At 51.8% G+C, this 19,526-nt stretch overlaps 1 protein-coding gene across 8 annotated transcripts in view; it reads left to right on the top strand.

Annotated features, from left to right (window-relative positions):
• The window catches only part of CELF5 (CUGBP Elav-like family member 5), a 43,695-nt gene extending 26,659 nt beyond the window's left edge, over window positions 1–17,036 (top strand). For 3 of the 8 annotated variants that reach the window (XM_059697216.1, XM_059697208.1, XM_059697215.1), the window contains exons 4-13: window positions 1,605–1,733; window positions 2,743–2,822; window positions 4,737–4,883; window positions 5,725–5,866; window positions 5,951–6,097; window positions 7,596–7,658; window positions 8,055–8,141; window positions 11,467–11,610; window positions 13,600–13,842; window positions 15,191–17,036. In XM_059697216.1, coding sequence (XP_059553199.1) covers window positions 1,605–1,733; window positions 2,743–2,822; window positions 4,737–4,883; window positions 5,725–5,866; window positions 5,951–6,097; window positions 7,596–7,658; window positions 8,055–8,141; window positions 11,467–11,610; window positions 13,600–13,802 — 1,142 coding nt within the window. In that variant the 3' untranslated portion in view covers window positions 13,803–13,842; window positions 15,191–17,036. Of the gene's footprint in view, window positions 1–1,604; window positions 1,734–2,742; window positions 2,823–4,736; window positions 4,884–5,724; window positions 5,867–5,950; window positions 6,098–7,595; window positions 7,659–8,054; window positions 8,142–11,466; window positions 11,611–13,599; window positions 13,843–15,190 lie in introns of those variants that run through there. The other 5 variants (XM_059697210.1, XM_059697209.1, XM_059697211.1 and 2 more) reach the window with 4 other exon arrangements.
• The last annotated feature ends 2,490 nt before the right edge of the window (window positions 17,037–19,526 follow it).

Here is a 19,526-nt window from a genome sequence, read left to right as displayed (position 1 = left end):
CGGGGCCACAGGCCTGGTGCAGCTACTTGCCCCGGAGCTGAAATACCTGATTCCTCTCAGAGATCAGTAATGGGGATCTTCACTCGCAGAGGGGATGGGGTCCCTGAAGGGCTCTGGATTGATTTTGGGGGTTGTGTGTATGTGTGTGTGTGTACGTTTGCATGTTTGGACAAGTGGGTATGTCTGTGTATATAAGCATGCATACTTGGGCACACCTGTGTGCAGACAGGTGCAAGTATGTGCACATATGCATGTGTGTTTCTGAGGCTGGTGTAGTGGGGGGTGCGTGCACCACTGCACACCCAGCCTGTGCGTGGGCATGTATGTCCAAGTGTGTGTGCTTGGCTGTAACAGGCGGGCCTGTGGGCGTGCAGGTTGGGGCCTGGTGTCTGCAGGGGCCGGACTGTGTAGCAGAGGTGGGCCCAGGGAGGGGGGTGCTTGGCTGCCCCCAGAGGGATTCAAAAATTCTTGGAGATTTTTGTCCCTCCTCCCCATCTCAGGTGGATTGGGGGCTGAGGGAGAACAGCCAGCCGGGGGATGGTGTGTGGGATGGGGCTGTTAGGACCCCTGGAGCTTGAAGTGTGTAAGAGCCTGGTGAAGCCAATATGGGCTGGGAGCCTGTTTTCAGGCCGCCAGTGTGGGCCAGGGATTGGAGAGCTGGGGTTTGCATGTCTCCATCTCTGTATCCTCTCTCTTGCTCCCTCTCCCCCCATATCCCTGTCTCTCTCCTTACCTTTTTCTTTCCTGTCTCTGGTTCTCTCTGCTGCTCTCTGTGCCTCTCTGCTTATCTCTGTTTCACTCTCATACGTCTTTCTCTTCCTGATTTGCAATCTCTCTGCTTCTGTGTCTTCCTCCCTCCCACCCCATGAGTGACAGCTGCCAGAAAACTGGTCTCCATAGTAACCCATCTTACTGTCTAGGGGAGAGGAAGCTGCCGCTGTCTCTGATTACAGGGGAGCAGCACAACTACCCCAGGGGCCAGGGCTCTGGTGCCTCACACAGGAGAGGCTGGCCCAGACTGACCGCTGGCCTTAGACTTGGGCAGGTCCCAGCCAGGCCCCCACTCCAGCTCCACCTGTTAGGGACTGCAGGCTGCCCAGGCCCTTGGTCCTGTGCACACACATGCCTCACTCATTCAACAAACATTGATTGCCTAGTCCCTCCTGAGCCCCGCAAGGTTGGGCAGGGAGCTCTGCTGGGCACGGGGAGGATGCAGAGGCCATCAGCGCTCACCCCTCCCTGTAGAATCTCCATGGCAGAGAGACCGACAGGGACCTAGGCCAGGCAAGGTAGTTCCTAACCCTGGGACTGTGTGGGTTCTCTGAGACCACAGGAGGGAGAGACCATCTTTACTGGGAGGTGGGAGCAGTGGTGCAGACGCCCCGAAGGACTGAAGGAAGGACATTCCAGACGGGGGGGGGGGGGGGGGGGGGAGGGGCACTGCGTGAGCAAAGGCATGAAGATGGGATCGTGCAGGAACGTGGGAGACGCAGGGCAGCGCCCGGCTGTTACCTCCTTGGCGCGCGCAGATCTGGAGGGCCCAGGGGAGAAATTCCCGGAGGCTTTCAAGCCAGGACTTGTCTGAGGGGTGCCTCCGCCCACAGGGGACCGGAAGCTGTTTGTGGGGATGCTGAACAAGCAGCAATCAGAGGAAGACGTGCTGCGGCTGTTCCAGCCCTTCGGGGTCATAGACGAGTGCACGGTGCTCCGGGGGCCTGATGGCAGCAGCAAAGGTGACAGGCCCGAGCTGGAGCTGCCCCTGGGGCAGGGCTGGGGACACAGGGGGGCAGGGCGGCGCACGAGGCGGGCGGGGTTGGATCCCGGGGCGGGGCCCGCGCGGAGGGGCACTGGTGGGTGGCGCCCGAGGGTGGGCGGGGCCAGATGCTTGGGCGGGTGGGTGGAGTCTGGTCCTACTAGCTGTCCATCTGGGGATGCCTGTCTCCACCTGACTCTGTCCATGGGACTGTTTGCACCTGGATTTGCCTGTGTTCTGTGTAGGCGCTCCCCCGTTCCTATATGGCTGCACCTTCTAGGAATGATTGTTTAATGACCTCCACAGACATGTTTTCTTGTCTGCCTATGTGACTGTATGTGACTAGGGCTGAGTATCACTCCTCCTGCACCTCTGTCTCTGACTCTTCCTGCCGGGTATCCAAATGACCACTTCTGTATGGGTCTTCGTGTGTCAGGTGGTTTCTGGCTATCTGTCCACCCGATTCTGCTCATGTGATTGGTCGGCTGGGTCTGCCTTTGTATGGTGACTTATCCCCATTTCTCCAACTCTGGTCACATGCATCGATCCATCTGGGTCTGAGTGCATCTCTGCCTGGGTGTGCACAGGACCATATCTCTCTGCATCCGTGCCTCATGGTTTGTCACTTTAATTCTGCACATCTGATTACAACTCTGGATCTCCTAGTGTTGGTAGCTGGTGGGTGTTCTCTAAGCCTGTCCCCATCCCTTGATTGTGGGTTTGACAAACAGCTATCTGGCTGGCTGGCTTTCTGACTAAATGGATGGCCGACTGGCTGACTGTCAAACTCCATGGCTGGCTGTGTGCTTCTCTTACTGTCTCACCCTTCATTGTCCAGCTGTCTGAGCAAATGGCCGGCTGGCTCTCTGACGTTCTGGCTGCATGTGTCTGATGCTGACTGGCCATCCAGGGTCCCCAGCCCCCGCTTCGGTGGTCTTACCTACCCAGAAATACCCCATTGCCTCTTCCCTGTTCTTCTCTTGGAGCAGGCTGTGCCTTCGTGAAGTTCTCCTCCCACACGGAGGCTCAGGCGGCAATCCACGCTCTCCATGGCAGCCAGACCATGCCGGTGAGTAGGAGCTGCCCTAGGCCAAGGTGGTGGGCATGGGAAAGGGGTAAGGGGGCCCTGTTCCTACCATCCCAGCCACCTGGTCGTCCTTGGTTCTTCTTCATAGTGGGCATAGGTGGAAAAGGAGGCAGTTCTGGTGATGGTGTGAATGGGTGTATGTGTCTGTGTGATTGTACATATGTGTGAATGTATGTGTGTGAAAGAATGTACTGCCAGTGTGTGGCTGCATGTGTGTGTGTGTCTAAGAGAGCATGTGAGAGTGCATGCATGTCTGTGTAAGTACATGTGTGCAAGCATGTTGAGTGCATGAGTATGCCCAGGTGATGTGGGGGGAACAAGTACATGCATGTGCCTCTGTAGGTGTGTGTGTGAGGGTTTGTGAATATGTGTGTGGATGAGTACATGTGTGTATGTGTGGGTGATGGCATATGATTGTGTGCATAGTGACTGTATATTCTTAGGTGTGTACATGTGGGATTTTGTGCATGTGTATGTGAATGCATTGTGCAAGTATGTGTGAGTATGCATGGTGAGCATGTATATGTGAGTGCTGTGCATGACTGTGAGCGTACACGTGAGTAAATGTGTGTGAGCACATGTATATGTGTGTGAGTATACAGGAGGGGTGAGACCTGAAGGTGGATGGGATTTGCCGAGGCCAGCAGGGGGACATTAGGGTGTGGGGAGTGACAAAATCAAAGGCAGGATCGGAATGGGGGGCCCCAGAGGAGCTGGGGAGGATGGGCTAAAGGGGCCTGCAGTTCAAGGCTGAGGCACACAGATTCCTCCTATGGCCATGGGGAGCCACAGAGGGGTTCGACAGGGAAGGGAAGATGTCCGGTTTAGTTGGAAATGTCTCTTTGGGGCCAGAGTGAGGGTGAGCAGAGGCAAGACTGGAGCCAGGAACTTGTGGGTCAGCAGTGGTGTGAGGCTGGGAAGGACCACCCTGTCACTGGGGTGGCCCTGGCCCCCAGGAAGGAGGCTCTGAGAACCATCTTCACTGTATGTAAGTGTCTAAATCTGCATGGGGAAGACAGCCTTGGAGAACCAACTTGCCTCTCAGTTCTTGAAAATGGGTGTGGAGTGCAGGGCAGACTCAGAAGAGCAGGTACCAGTTTACTTCCTGGACAGGCAGGATGTAGCTCATCACCAGGTCAGGCTTCCTCCGCCTCAGAGCTGTCCAGCGATGGGCTGGCGGGCATAACAGGGAGTGAGCTCTCCATCAAAGGGGTCATGCCACCCTCTCTGATGGTGGGAATCTAACCTGTTCTCAGGTGCAAGGTGCCATTTGTAGAGTTATCCATCTGTGCCCCATTCCTCTCTAGTGACCGGATTCTGACCCGTTCTCAGGTGTAGGTGACAATTATAGGGTCCTCCACCCAGGCCGCCATGTTCCTCTCCAGCAGGTGGATTATCCTGTGTGTGTGTGTGTGTGTGTGTGTGTGTTAAGATTTGTTATTGATTTTTAGAGAAAGAGAGAAACACTGATTGGCTGTCTCCTGCACGCCACCTACCAGGGAGCCTGTAACCCATGCATGTGCCCCAATAGGAATCGAACCAGAAACCTGTTGGTGCATAGGACAACATCCAACCAACTGAGTCACACTGGCCAGGGCTCCTCCTGTTTGGGGGAGTGTGCCTGAGAGTCAGGGTCCTCCACTGTATCCCAGAGACAGCCCCCTGGGCCCAGATGCCTCACCTGTGTGCAGGGGTGGTTGCATCATCAATTGCAAGACCCAGGTGATCTTCGGGTTGTCTCCCTGTGGTGCCCAAAGTCTGCAGCAGGGGCTCGTGGACAGGGCCAACAGCTGTTGCTATCTGTAGCCCTCACCAGAGCTGCTGTGGGTCTGGGGACCCCAGATTCCTGGTTACCTCCCTCCTTTTTTCCCTTCCTGCTTGTGGCTGCTCCCGCAGGGTGCCTCCTCCAGCCTGGTGGTCAAGTTTGCCGACACAGACAAGGAGCGAACACTACGGCGCATGCAGCAGATGGTGGGCCAGCTGGGCATCCTGACACCGTCCCTCACGCTGCCCTTCAGCCCCTACAGTGCCTATGCGCAGGCCGTGAGTGACCCCAGCAAACAGGCCTTTGTCTCCAGTGGGACTTCCAATTCTCTGCGGATCCAGCTCAGTCTCTCTCTCCATCTAAGTCTCTGTTGAGGGGTTTGGCCTCTCTGCCCATCTTTATTTTATTTTTTTATTTTAAATATATTTTTATTGATTTCAGAGAGAAAGGGAGCGGGAGAGAGAGATAGAAACATCAATGATGAGAATGATTAATTGGCTGCCTCCTGCATGCCCCCTACTGGGGATCGAGCCTGCAACCTCCTGATTCATAGGTCAATGCTCAACCACTGAGCCACACCGGCCAGGCTCTCTGCCCATCTTTCTGCCTCTTGCCTAGTCTCTCTGACTCAGGGTCCTATTCTGGCCATGGCTGAGCCCACAAATCCAGGCTGATTCCCAAGTCCCACACCTAGCTGAGCCTCCGGCATAAACTGAGCCCTGAGCCCAAGCTGAACTTCTACTTGGACTGACATGACCCCATGTTCAGCCCCCAAATAATTCAGGTCAAGCTTCAACCCTGAACAGAGACCAAACCCAGACTGAGCCTCTAAGTCTCAGTTAAGTGTTAAGTGTTGGCTGAGTTAAGTGTTGGCTGATCCCTGATCCTAGATCAAGACCACATTCTTGACTGGACCCAGATCCCTGGATTAACCATGATTCCTATGAGCCCTGATCCAAGGCTGAGCCCCATTTCCTGACTGATCCCTGACCCTGGCCTAAGCCAAGATATCCAGCCTGACCCCCCTAGCTACTGGAGGACCAGGCCTTCCCCTGGGACCTATGACCTCAGGGCAGGTGCCACCCTGACTGTGCATCTTGACTCCCTCTCCACCCCCAGCTCATGCAGCAGCAGACAACGGTCCTGTCCACCTCAGGCAGCTACCTGAGCCCTGGCGTGGCCTTCTCACCCTGCCACATCCAGCAGATCGGCGCCGTCAGCCTTAATGGGCTGCCTGCCACACCCATCGCCCCTGCCTCTGGTGAGAGTCTGCCAGGGGCCCAAGGACGGGTGGGCAGGGCCAGAACCAGGCCCAGGCTCCTCATGATGTTTTTCTGCTCTGCAGGACTGCACTCGCCCCCACTGCTCAGCACTGCCGCCGTGCCCGGCCTCATGGCTCCCATCACCAACAGCTTTGCGGGTGTCGTGCCCTTCCCTGGCGGGCACCCTGCCCTAGAGACTGTATATGCCAATGGCCTCATGCCCTACCCAGGTAACTTGGGTGGTTCCCCAGGGCCTAGGAGAGCACGAGGGGGCAGGATGGTGTCTCTCGGACAAGCATCATTTCCTGTGTCTTGATGCCCCATGGAACAGAGAGGCAGAACAATGGGAATCTCAGCTGAGCAGATATGTGCTGGGGGCACAGAGAAAAAGGTTAAACATAGGAAATTTGCACCCAGACATTTCTGGGTTCATATTCAGATTTGGTGGCCCTTGGGTGATTCCTTTAAGTCTCTGAGTTTCAATTTGCTCATCTGTGAAATGGGGCAGATAACATCAGTCACCTCATGAGGTTGCATGGACAATGAAATCAGTATAAAAAAATGATTAACACATCACCTAGTACTAAGAATGGCACCATCAATCTTAATTATTAATTGTTACTATTTGGAAAGATATCAGTACCAGGATTCATTCACTCATTCACTCACTGAATATTGACCATGCACTGATTTGAGCTCATGAAGCAGAGGTCCCACCTTTCCCACTATACCATGATTTCAAGGCAAACATGTTCCAACGCCTTGCTGAAGTGAAGTAAGTCATCTGTGTTTACACCATTAAAGAGGATTTATTTTGATCTTGAAATGATTGAGGCTAACAGGGAGTTACCAAAATAATACACAGAAGTCCCGTGTACCCCTCACCCAGCTTCCTCCAATGCTAACATCATAGATAATCACAGGGACATTGTCAAAACCAGGAAACTGACATTGGTGTGTACAGTGAACTCAACTGGAGTAGGAGAACTTATTCAGATTTCACTGCTTTGTACATGCACTTGTGTGTGTGTGTGTTTCTATACCATTTCATCACAGATATAGATTCATGTAACCACCACCACAATCAAGATACAGAACTGCTCCAGCTTTACAAAGTAATTCATTTATGCAACCCCTTTAGTCACACACACACCCCCCCACACACACACACTGTTCCATCCTTTAGCAACCTCTCTCCATTCAAACGGAATCTTTTGGCTGAATTTTCTCGATTCACCAGCTCTGGTGGCCTGGACAAACTCTCACCTCTCTTAACTCCTCCACTAGGGCCATTGGGAAGGTCATAGCCACATAGGGGCCCATGGGATGACTGCCAATGAGGAGTAGGGAGTGAGAGAGAGGAAGTGATAGGGGTGAGTGGTGGTCTGGAGCAGAGTCCTGGAGAATATAGAGAATAAAAGGAAGGAGGGAGGGGGCCAGGAGAGGGAGAGAGAGAGATGGAGGTCATGTGCCAACCTCTCTGGAGTCCCAGAAACCTGGATTCCAGTTCGGCTTCTGCCATTTCCGATCTAAGTGGCCCTGTGCCAGTTACTTCACCTCTTTGAGCCTCAGTTTCTCCACCTGTAAAATGGGAAGCATACCTGTGCACTGTTTACGCAGAGGTGAAGCTGGGGCGGATGTCTGTTCTCTTTTCCGCGCTTAAGAATTGGGGGTGGGTAGAAGTCTTATGTTGCTCCCGCCCCACTCAGCCCCTCCGTCTGCCCGCAGCTCAGAGCCCGACCATGGCTGAGACCCTCCATCCTGCCTTCTCCGGAGTCCAGCAGTACACAGGTAGGGAGGCACGCCGGCCTGCCCCGCAGGAAGCCCGCCCCATAGAAGCCCCGCCCCCAGGGCTCGGCCCTTCCTCTTTCTTTTCTAATCTTTCTTCCTACTTCTGGCCCTGGCCCAATCCCAGCTCTTTGCCCTGCTGGTCCCGCCCCTCAGATCCTGCGTAAGGTCGGCCTTGGCCCCGCCCCTAACCCGTGTCCCCGCCTCTCAAGTCCGGGCTGCTCGGTTGCCTGGACCCCTCCCCTAGGCCGGCTCTTCGTTGTGGCCCCGCCCCTCCTCCTTCCCAAGACCCACTATTGGCCCCGCCCTCAGCCTAGGCCCCGCCCCTAGAACTAGCCGCGCCCCGCTCGCGCCGGGCGCCCGCCGGCCTCACGCGGCTTCCGCTCCGGGTCTCCACAGCCATGTACCCCACCGCGGCCATCGCGCCCATCGCGCACAGCATCCCGCAGCCGCCGCCGCTCCTGCAGCAGCAGCAGCAGCGAGAAGGTGAGGGGGCCGTGACCTCCTGCGGGCGCCAGCCCCGCCCTCTGACCGCCCCCATCGCCTGCAGGCCCCACCCCTGGCCAGTCCTCGGGGAACCGCGCGGCTTAGAGCTCGGCCCAGGGGACGGAGACGCTGGGGTTCAAGTCCTGTGCCGTCCCTGGGAGTTTGGGGGGACACTGACTCCCCCTCTCCGAACCCTGCTAGCTCGACCCCGTAGGCATAGAGGTGCCCTCTCCAAACCTGAATGATTCTCTGAATTTTTGGAGAGGAAGCTCATTGTGAGGTTGGGAAGAGGGGGTGCGGCATTTCGGCTAAACTGGAGCCTCCCAGTAAAGTCGACGGTGCCAGAGTTAGGTTCTGGACTCGGACGACCGGAATTCAGACCCACCCGGTTCTGACCGGTGACAAAAGGAAGGTACCTCACCACCCTGGGCCTCAGTTTCCTCCTCTCTAACACAGGCGACTGTTGGTGCCAAGAGGTGCGAGCCTGCAGGGGCCGCTCCGCGCGGGGAGACCCTCTGTTCATCCAGCGGGTGCTGGGGGCGCGGGGAGGCTGGGGAAGTGGCCGCCCAGGAAAGCCAGGGCACTCCCCAAGGCAAGGGGGGCCTGGCCCGCAGACTTGTCAGTAAAACAAAGACAGGACCCCAATAAACCGATAACACAGTTGTATCAATGTCAGATGGCCAAGAAATACATGATACTGCAATGTGGTGGCACTTTATCTTGGAAAAGAGCCGAAATGTGCACGTGGAAGTGGCCTGGGAAGGGCAGCTGCATGTGAGGGGCAGTGAACCAGCGGAAACAGGGTTGTGGAAATGAGATGGTCGTAGCCTCAGGGGGGGACAGGTATGGCTCCTCACACACTTGGGGGGCGGAGGAAGTTGGTGGGTGGTAGAGCCTGTGTGCAAGCGCGAGTTTTGTTTTCTCATGAGGCTTGGTTCATCTGGGCCCGGGCTTCTGCATTCACCTAGTGTTTCCTGGCGACGAGAGAGCCTATAAGCAAACACAGAATCTGTGCTATGCTCATAATTGTCCCGTAACATATCAGTCACATTGGAACACACTTGCATTTTATACAACCGAAGACCTTGTATGCATATATGCATAACCCATGGGCGCAGACAATGGGGTGGTGAGGGCCTGGGGTGGGGGGTGGGAGTGGGCTGGAGGGGTTGGGGGAGTGGTGGGGGACATATGTAACACTTTCAACAATAAAGATTTAGATAATAAATAAAAATGCAAACAATAAATAAATAAAAGCAAGCATTGTAGCAGAACCGTGGTTCTAATCAGAAAGGTAGTGGGTGGATGTGATTGTGTGGTCTTGGATTTTGTATTTTCTGGGGTGGGGAATATTCATTGCGAGGGGAAAAGCAATTCTTGGTAGTTTGATCACTACCTTTGTTTCAGGGAGCATGGGAGCAGGTTTGGCTTCAGATAATCAGATTTTTATTTATTTTCTTTTTTATTGAATTTATTGGGGTGACATTGGTTAATAAAATTATATAGATTTCAGGTGAACAATTCTATGAAACATCATCTGTGTATTGTATTGTGTGTTCACCACCCCAAGTTAATTGGGTTTTTAAATGGTATTATTTATAGTTTGTGTGTAAACCATGCATTGGGGATTATATGGGGAAAGGATGATTTTGAGGGTTAGCCATGTTTTTTAAAAAAATATTTCTGCCCTGGCCAGTGTGGCTCAGTGGTAGAGTATCAGCCCACGCACCAGAGGGTCTCGGTTAGATTGCTGGTCAAGGGCACATACCTGTGTTTGCAAGTCAATCCCAGGCCCTGGTCTGGCCTTGTGTGGGAGGCAACCAATCGATGCGTCTCTCATATCAATGTTCCTCTTTCTCTCTTTCCCCTCTTCCCTACCTTCCACTCTCTCTAAAAATCAATGGAAAAATCCTGAGGCAAGGATTAACAAAAATAAATAAATAAATAAATACATTAATTAATTAAAATATTTCTGGTTGGTATAGTCTACCATTTTAAAATTATTTGTGGGAGCCCAGCCAGTGTTGAGCGTCAGCCTATGAACCAGAAGGTCGAGGTTAGATTCCCAGTCAGGCATATGCCTGGGTTGCAGGCTCAATCCCCAGTGTGGGGCATGCAGGAGGCAGCTGATGAGTGATTCTCTCTAATTAATGATGTTTCAATCTCTCTCTACCTCTCCCTTCCTCTCTAAAATCTATAAAAATATATTTAAAAATTATTTGTGGTTTCAGAATATCTGGGCTTCAGGACTGAAGAGTTCTCTTTAGTTTACTTGATTTTATTTTTGCATCATCTGAGTTTTGGAAATTATCCAAAGTTAGGAGAATTATCCAAGGCGTTTGGAAAATATATCTGGATATTTGGGTTTTGGGTCAGAGAATACTTTTCTTGTTTTATTCTGTGATCATCGGACTTTTATTGCTTTTTTTGTTTTCTTTTGTTAATCCTCACCCGAGGATATTTTTTCCATTGATTTTTAGAGAGAGTAGAAGGGAGGAGGAGAGACAGAGAGAGAGAAACATTGATGTGAGAGAGACACATCCAATGATGCGACCTGACTGGGGCCAGGGATCGAGCCTGCAACCAAGGTACATGCCCTTGACGAGAATCAAACCCAGGACCCTTCATTCCAAGGGCCGATGTTCTATCCACTGAGCTAAACCCGCTGGGGCTATTACTATTTTTTTAAATTGATTTTAGAGGGAGGGAGGGAGAGAGAGAAACATGGATGTGAGAGATACATCAATCAGTTGCCTCCTGTACTCACCCCAATCAAGGTCCCTGACCAGGAATTGAACCTGAGACCTTCCGGTGCACAGCATGACGTTCCAACCAACTGAGCCACACTGGCCAGGACAATCATCGTACTTTAAAAAAACCACACCATCATTTTATTTTAGCACCAGTTTTAGACTTACAGAATAATTGAAAAGATAGATTATAGTTTCCATATATCTACACCTAATTAACCTGACTTTTGTAAATAATCTGGAGTTTGAGGTTTAGGGATTTTCCTGGGTTTTGGAATTCCTGTTATTTATCTTGGTTTGGGCAAAGGGGTAAGAATCATCTGAATTTTGTAAATTATCTGGGGCCTGAGGACTATCAGAGGTTTGGAGTATCTGTGTGTAGGATTATAGAGCAGGGACCAGGATGCCCTATCTCCTTACCCCCCGTTTCACATCCCTTCTTTCTGGGTATCATGGGGCACCTCTCTCCTGACAGCTGGAGGTGCCCAGATGTGGGTCCAGACCCGCCCCTCCCCTGGGGGGGGCTCCGCCTCCTCTCCTTGGGGGCTTTATGTCTTTCTCTCCCCTACCTGCAGGTCCCGAAGGCTGTAACCTGTTTATCTACCACCTCCCCCAGGAGTTTGGAGACACGGAGCTGACGCAGATGTTCCTGCCCTTCGGCAATATCATCTCCTCCAAGGTGTTTATGGATCGGGCCACCAACCAGAGCAAATGTTTTGGTGAGTACCTGTGGAGGCTGCCCCTTCCCACTGGCCAGCCTGTCCCACTCCCCTGGCCCTGGAACAGGGGATGGGGGTGGGGTGGGAGAGGTTGGTCATCCCTGAGACAAGCCTGGTCCAAAAGAATCGCATTTAAAAAAAAAAAGAATCGCATTCATAATCAGAGTGAACACTTACTAAGCACCTACTGTTTGCTGGACACTTGCCATGCATTCTTTCTAAAACTCACTCGTTCATTCATTCATTCAATAAATACATACATTGTGTCCCTGCTGTGTGCCAGGTTCTGTGCTTGGCACCGGGCACATAGCAGTGAAGCCCTACCCTGAGAAAGCTCACAGCCTTCCCGCACCGTCCGACAGAGCTTCCTGTGATGACGGAATGTTCTACATCCGGTCTGTCTGAGCCATCAGCCCATGTGACTACCAAGCACTTGAAATGTGCCCAGTGTGACCAAAGGACTAAATGCTTAATTGTATTTAATTTAAATTAATTTAAATTAAAATAACCACAAGAGCCAGTGGCTACCAAATTAGAAAGCACAGATTTAGGGGGAGGAGATGGAAATAAGGAATCATAGGATATAGGCCAGGGAATTATAAATAGTATGAAGAAAGATAGAGCTGACTGATGATGAGCCAGCATGGGAAATCTGTAGGAAGAGTGTTCTAGGAAGAGGCAACAGCATGTGCAAAGGCCCCGGGGCTGGGCCATGTGTGTTGGAGGAACAGCGAGGAGGCCTGTGTGGATGGAACAGAGTGAATGATGGGGAGAGAGGGAGGAGGTAAGGGCAGGTGGGGGACAGGGACAGATCATCTTTGTCCCCAGAAACAGAGGAAATTAGGGCTCAGAGAGGCACTGACACTTGTTCAAATCACACAGCTGCAAAGAGGCAGAACCTAGATTAGAACTAGTCTGTTTGACTACAAAATCTGGACTGGTAACCCCACCCCGTCCTCTTTGAAGAGCTAATTCTTGACTGTTTGTTAAGTGCCTTCTGTATATACTCAGTATCCAACCATAAAAGGGAAGAATTGTCCCAATTTACTGAGGGAGAAAAGAGAGGAACGAAATGGTCAGGTGACACACTTGAAGTGACACAGCAAGTACGGAACTCCCACTAGTGCCCAAGCCCCCTTTTCTGTAACCTGCGTCCAGAAGGAAGAGGAAATTTCGGGAGGAAAACCCACCCAATCACTTTCAACCATCAGGGGGATCATATGCACTCTCTGAGCCTCAGTTTTCTCATCTATATAATGAGGGGACTTAATGGAGATAAATACAATGATGTTAATCCCTCGACTCTAAATTCCCCGTGGCTCCCCATGGGCCTCAGCGAGACCCTTCAACCCTGAGCCCAGTCTCTCTGCCTGACCTCCCACTTGGCCTTTCACACAGAGCTCAGGTGACCTCATCTCCAAATGCCTGTGTGGTTCCCTCCCCCGGAGGGTCCCTGGCCTCCGGGCTGCACATGGTCCCTGTGATGACCAAGAAGTAAGGGGCCGGAGTAGGGCCAGGCAGCCTTGAGCTGGCAGATGGAGGGAGTTCTGGCTGGCGGCAGTTTAAGGAGGGGGAGGCTTAAGTATTTCTGATGGTCTTGGGGGAAACTAGGAGTAGAGAGACTGACAGAGACAAAGAGAGAAGGAGGGAGAGATGGAAAAAGAGACAAGACAAAGAAGCACACACACAGTCATACGGACAGACAAGATCGCAGATGAATAGAGGTCTCAGAGGAGGCAAAGGGCTAACTAGCATCAGGGTCCAGAGGAGGCCGGCATCCTGGTGGGAGGGAGGACCTGGAGCCCCAGAGGTAGGTCCCACCTGTGCCCAACTCCACATAGGAAGTCTCCGCAGAGCAAACCCCAGGTAAGGAATGAGTGCCCCATCCCCAGAGGCACGCAGTCCAGGCCAGGGGTGCTGTGTGTCCTCTGGCAAGCCCTGCCACCTCCGCCGGCTGCCTGCCCCTGCGAGCGCACACCCCGCCCCTAGGACCCCACGAGCCAGGAAGCCGAGTGGAAGACGCCCACGTTGCCCACCATCGCGGGTCCACCCCGGTCTCTGCAGGCTTCGTGAGCTTTGACAACCCAGCCAGCGCGCAGACTGCCATCCAGGCCATGAATGGCTTTCAGATTGGCATGAAGAGGCTGAAAGTGCAGCTGAAGCGGCCCAAAGATCCGGGACACCCCTACTGACCACGCCCACAGCCGCCCGGAGGCTGTGGGCTTGGCCCAGGTGAGCCGCCAGGCGGCCCCACCCGCCCCAACCCTGCCCCGCGTTTTCTGCACCCTCCCTATTCCCCAAACCCTCTCCCGGCCTGGGGGTGGGAATAGGGCCAGGGGGGTGAGGTTGCTAAGGGGCCCCCAGGTTGGATTGTAAGGGACGGAGCTGGAGGAAGACACTCCCAATCCCTGTCGTGGGAGGGTAGGATTGGGTTGGGGAAGTGGGGGAAGCCAGGGCTCACCGAGGGTGGTTCGGAATCCTTCCTGGAGAACGCTTTGAAGGATAAATAGAAATTTGCCCGAGGGGCCATGTTGGGAATGGGGTGGGGAATGTTGTGGGGATGGGCTTCTCTCCTGTCCTATGACTCCCAGCTGGGTCCCTCTCTCAGCTCCTCTATTTGGTATAGTTCATACCCAATGGGTTGATGGGAAGGTGGGATTTTGCCCCGCCCCCCATGCCAGAAAAAATGTCCCCCCAAACAAATCCCCAAGAGTATATTTTGATTTGACATCAGAGCAAACAATTTCATCAACTCATTACCTTTTTTAGGGAATGAATAGTGAGCCTAAGGGATCAATGAGGAAACTAACTACTGACCTCAAGCTTCCATGAGCCTCATCTGTGAAATGGGCTCATAAAAACACCTCCCCTAGAGGCAGTAGGGAGGACTCACACAGGGGATGCAGTTTTTTCCCAGTTGAGCCTGGGATCCACCACCTGTAAATTCGTGATAATTCCTATTTTTTTCTTTTTTAATCACCATTGGCGTCATCAGAAAGCCTTGCCTGGGGTCTGGCATAAAGTAGGTGCTCAGTTAGGGGATGGAGGTAACTTTCAGACCCTGTCAGGTCTGCACCCACAGATTTGAGGGTGTGCAGTCAGAATCCTGCGTCTTGGAGCTCACATTTGGAAACCTGCCATGTTTGGAAACCAACTCACAGGCAACCCACACACTTTTAACATGCTGGGATAGCACATCTTTCCTGAGCACCTACTATGTGCTCGGCACTGTTTCCAGTGTTTGGGGACACAGCTTCGCATGAACAGAAACTTAGGGGTGGGCGGGGGAGGGGAGAAACTGCCTTCCTGTGCTCCAGTGGCAGGCAGCAGGGGAGAGGAGACACAAATGAACGGGAATATTTGTCCCATGTTGCCAGATAATGACACGCACTTGGTTACCCTAACTCTGTTCCAAGCCAGGTTTGTCAGCCTCCAAACTCCAAAATGGACTCTTTCTGAGAAGATTAGGAATCTTGGGGTTCTAGACCCCAGCCTGGAGGGCAAGGGAGTGGATGGGAGGGGAGGTCCTTGGCCTTTGTGCCCGGCTCAGAGCTCCCTAACGCCCTCCCTTCTCCACCAGGTGAGGGGCCTTCCACCCCAGGAGGGCTTCCCCGCTTCCAACTGATCCAGGACTTTTCCGTAAATTACAACCGAGTTTGGACACCAGCCCTCCCTCTCCTCTCCTGTCTCCCCTGAGCCCCCTTCCCAAAATGTGAAGCGCTGCCGGAGAGGGCAGGGGGCTGAGGAGCTCACCACTTCCTCCTGGGAGATTTCCTGGCTCCTCACCCCCCACAACCTTGGTGGCTTCCCCAAACTAAATCACCACTTTTTCTATATATATATATGCATATATATAGAGAGAGCTATAGACAGTATATATATTTTTTGAGTGTAGATCATGGGACCAAACTTTTCTGACTTCCTTCCACCCAAGAGAAGGTGACCCTAGGCTGGTCACTCAGCAGGGACATAAGAAGGGCTGAGGCTGGCCGGACAGCCCCGTGTCTCCTCACCTCCCGGCTGTATTGTCAGACCAGGGTGCCAGAGAAGCACTGGGAGTCATCAGCCAACCGATATACCTCCAGGACTTTTGGCCGCTGCCACCGACGATTCTCTCGGGCCTATGGGCTCAGCCGGCTTGAGTGTCCCTGGTCCTAGCTGCAGCTTCCGGGACCCCGAACTTCCCTCCCTTGTCCCAGGGCCCTGCCTTCCCCAGCACAAAAGAGAGCCCCTGGCCTCCCTCAGCCCTTTCCCCCCAGTCATAGCCTTACTCATGTGACCAATAGCCCTTAGCTTTCCGTCAGGGGTAGATGGGGTCGGTGGGAGCCCCTCTCCTCCTACCCCTCCCAAGGGCAGGCAGCCAGCCCTCCCTGCCTTCGGATCACCAGCCTGGAATTCACGGTCTCATAACCAAGATTGCCACGCTCGTTGGACAAGCCCAACCTGCACTGGCCAAGCACCCCTTTGCCGAAGATACCTCTTCAAAGAATTTTTTTTTAACGTTGATCTTTCTGAGCAGGTACAAAGAAGAAAAGAGAAGAAAAATGGGGGTGGGGGGGTCAAACAATGGATTTTTGTTTCCTAGCTGGGGCTGGGAGGGAGATCCTGTGGGGTGCCTCTCTATACCTACCCAAACCATGAAAACCCACCTTGAAGCACAGAGTCAAGTTCGTCTGGTCATCCAGTGGAGCCTATTGCCAAACGAGTTACCAGAGAACTTAATAAGCTCAAGAAAAAGAATTTTTGGAAAAAAGAAAAACCCACAGCATTCCCTTTTGTTTCTACCAAAATGTGTTGACCAACCCAGAAAAAAAAGAAAAGAAAAACACAAAATAAAAAAAAAATTAAATAAAAAAAGGGAAAAGAAAAAAAAAACCTTCGGACCAACTTGTTTCGATATTCCAGAGTTTGATAATTGTTCCAAGACATTCTCTAGTGTGCCTGTATCCCGTGCGTCTGCGTGTGCAAGCGTGTGCTCAGGGGCCAAGAGGGGGCCTCATCTGCGTCTCCGGTGCCCACCAAGCTCCCGCCAGGCCTGGCGTGCAGTGGTGTGTGTCCTGATCCATGTTTACTGGCTGTAAATACCATTTTTATACTCCACACCGAAGATCTACATGATTTGTACAATGTACTTTATTTCTGCTACTAGTAATTTCATGAAGTTTCAACTTGCAAACCAACTTTTGGAAACAAACAGACACACACACACACACATACACACACACACACACACACACACACACACAAACAAGGCAAGAAAAGGACTTAGAAGAAACTCTGGGCTGACCAATTTTGTGGCTAGAGAGGTCCTTGTCACTGTGGTGTGTTTCAGGTGAGAAGCTACGAGCATCATCTTTATGTCCAAAACACCTCTCTTTGGTCTGGAAAAACTGAAAGTTTATTTAATAAAAGTTTTACTTGCTAAAGGACTGAGTCCTCCTTATTTGCCCTTTCGTGTCAGTAAAGACCAAGTGCACCTGGCCCCATTGAGTTCCTGGGCTAGAGAAAAATTCAGATTTAGAGTTGGGAGATGCAGGAGGAGATCATCCAAGAAGGCAGGTCTGAAGTTCCCATAGCCAAGATTTCATCTACTCCATCCAGAATTTGAGGAAATGAAGTGTTCTTTCTCGGGAAGAGCAGGTGCCTGTGCCTCTTGATTCCCACATTCATTCAGTCAGCCCACAAATGTTTCTTGAACACTCACTGCACATCTGTCTCTTTGCTGGCCACTTCAGACACAGCGGTGACCAGAGGGCTTTAGTCTCTGCCCTCACGGAGGCAGCCCAGGAGAGGAGGCTCTATACAACACACTTTTTTTGTTTTGTTGATTCTCATTCAAGGGTATTTTTTTCCATTGCTTATTTTTAGAGGGAGTGGAAGGGAGGAAGGGAGGGAGGGAGAGAGAAACATTGATGTGACAGACATATCCATTGGTTGCCTCCTGCGCATACCCCAACTGGGGCCGGCTAGGAATCGAACCTGCAACCCACGTATGTTCCCTTGACTAGGAATCAAACCCAGGACCCTTCAGTGCTCAGACTAATGCTCTAATCACTTAGCAACACCAGCCAGGACTATACAGTACAACACATTTTTTAAAATTGGGGTAAAATTCACATAACCTAAAATTCACAATTTTTATCATTTTGAAGTGTACGATTCAGTGGCATTCAGTACATTCACAAGATTTTGCAGCCATCACCTCTGTCTAATTCCAGATCATTCCAGCACCTCAAAAGCAATTTCATCTCCCTTAGCAGTCATTCCCCAGCCCCTGGCAACCACTAATTCATTATCTCTGGATTTGCTATTCTGAACATTTCACAAAAATGGAATCCCACTGTGTGGCCTTTTGTGCCTGGCTTCTCTCACTGAGCACCATGTGTTCAAGGTCCATCTCTGTTGTAGTGAGTGTCAGCGCCTTTTTCCTTTTCATGGCTGAGCAATACTTCAGTGTGGATGGACCACATCTTGTGCATCCATTCATCCATCAATGGACATTTGGGTTGTTGCCAGCTTCGGGCTATTGTAAATAGTTCCACGATACATGTGTACGTTTTTGTTTGAACACCTGTTTCAGTTCTCTTGGATACATATTTATGAGCAGAATTGCTGGGTCATGTGGTAATTCTGTGTTTCGCTCTTTGAGGAACCACCCAACCATTTTCCATGACAACTGCCCCATTTTATATACCCACCAGCAGTGTGTACGGGTTCCAGTTTCTCTGCACCCTTGTCAGCACTGTTATACAATGATTTTAAATTGGAATGTTGAGGGAGAAAGTCCCCAGTTGAACCTGTAGCCAAGGACCCAGAAGTGCCCTGAGGAAGTGATGACTGAAGGAGATAAGACCAGAGAGATGATGTGGCTTTGGCTCCTGCCCAGTGGAGGCCTCAAAAAAAAAAATAAAAAAATCCTGACACGTGGGGTGAGGACATGCGGCTCCAGAGGAGGGCCTTGGATGGGGGTGTGAATAGTGGGGATAGCCACACCCAAGCTGAGCCTCTTTTTTTTTTTTTAATATATTTTATTGATTTTTTACAAAGAGGAAGGGAGAGAGATAGTTAGAAACATCGATGAGAGAGAAACATCGATCAGCTGCCTCCTGCACATCTCCTACTGGGGATATGCCCGCAACCCAGGTACATGCCCTTGACCGGAATCGAACCTGGGACCCTTCAGTCCGCTGGCCGACGCTCCATCCACTGAGCCAAACCGGTTTCGGCAAAGCTGAGCCTCTTGAAGTTAGTGGGAGTCATACTAACCACTCGATTTAATGAGCTACTTCATATCCTGCCAAATACTTTGCAAAACCATGTGTCTTATTGGTAATTCATCCCATTTGATGGTTGAGGAAACTGAGGCTCAGAGACATGGAGTGCCTTGCTCTAGCGCCCACAGAGAGAACAAGACCGAGCTGGGATACAGGCTGGGAGGAGGAGTCCGAGTCTGCCTGGCAGGGTTTTCTGGGTGGAAGGAACAGCCTGGGCCAAGGCTCCCAGGCTTGAGGTGGTGTGGTGGTTGGACAAGTTGGCTAAGACGGCAGCACTGGGCAAAGAAACAGATGCAGAGGTGATGGGGCCAGATTACAGAGTCCTTTCCTGATCATGTACATAACTGTGTGCCAGACCTTGTCCCTCCCGAGGCCTCTGTCAAGGAGAGAGGTGGACAAGAACATAAAAGTACTCACCTCTGCAAGAAAGAGTCATTCCAGAGCATGCTAAAAGTTGTGACCACAAGGAGATTAGCAAATCTGGGACATTACCTTAGGGTGAGGGGGAACCACAGAAGGGCTTTGAGCAGGGGAAGGGCATGATCAGATTGGGATGTTAGGAAGTTACCTGGGGTACCTCCAAGCTGATGAGGTGTAAATTGACACTCTGGAGGATAATTTGGCAGGATAATATTCCTTTCA

The sequence above is a fragment of the Myotis daubentonii genome, chromosome 5, assembly GCF_963259705.1.
Source record: "Myotis daubentonii chromosome 5, mMyoDau2.1, whole genome shotgun sequence".
Classification (NCBI taxonomy): domain Eukaryota; kingdom Metazoa; phylum Chordata; class Mammalia; order Chiroptera; family Vespertilionidae; genus Myotis; species Myotis daubentonii.
Note: the sequence above shows the minus strand (reverse complement) of the source record. Positions and strands in the feature narration are given on the sequence as shown.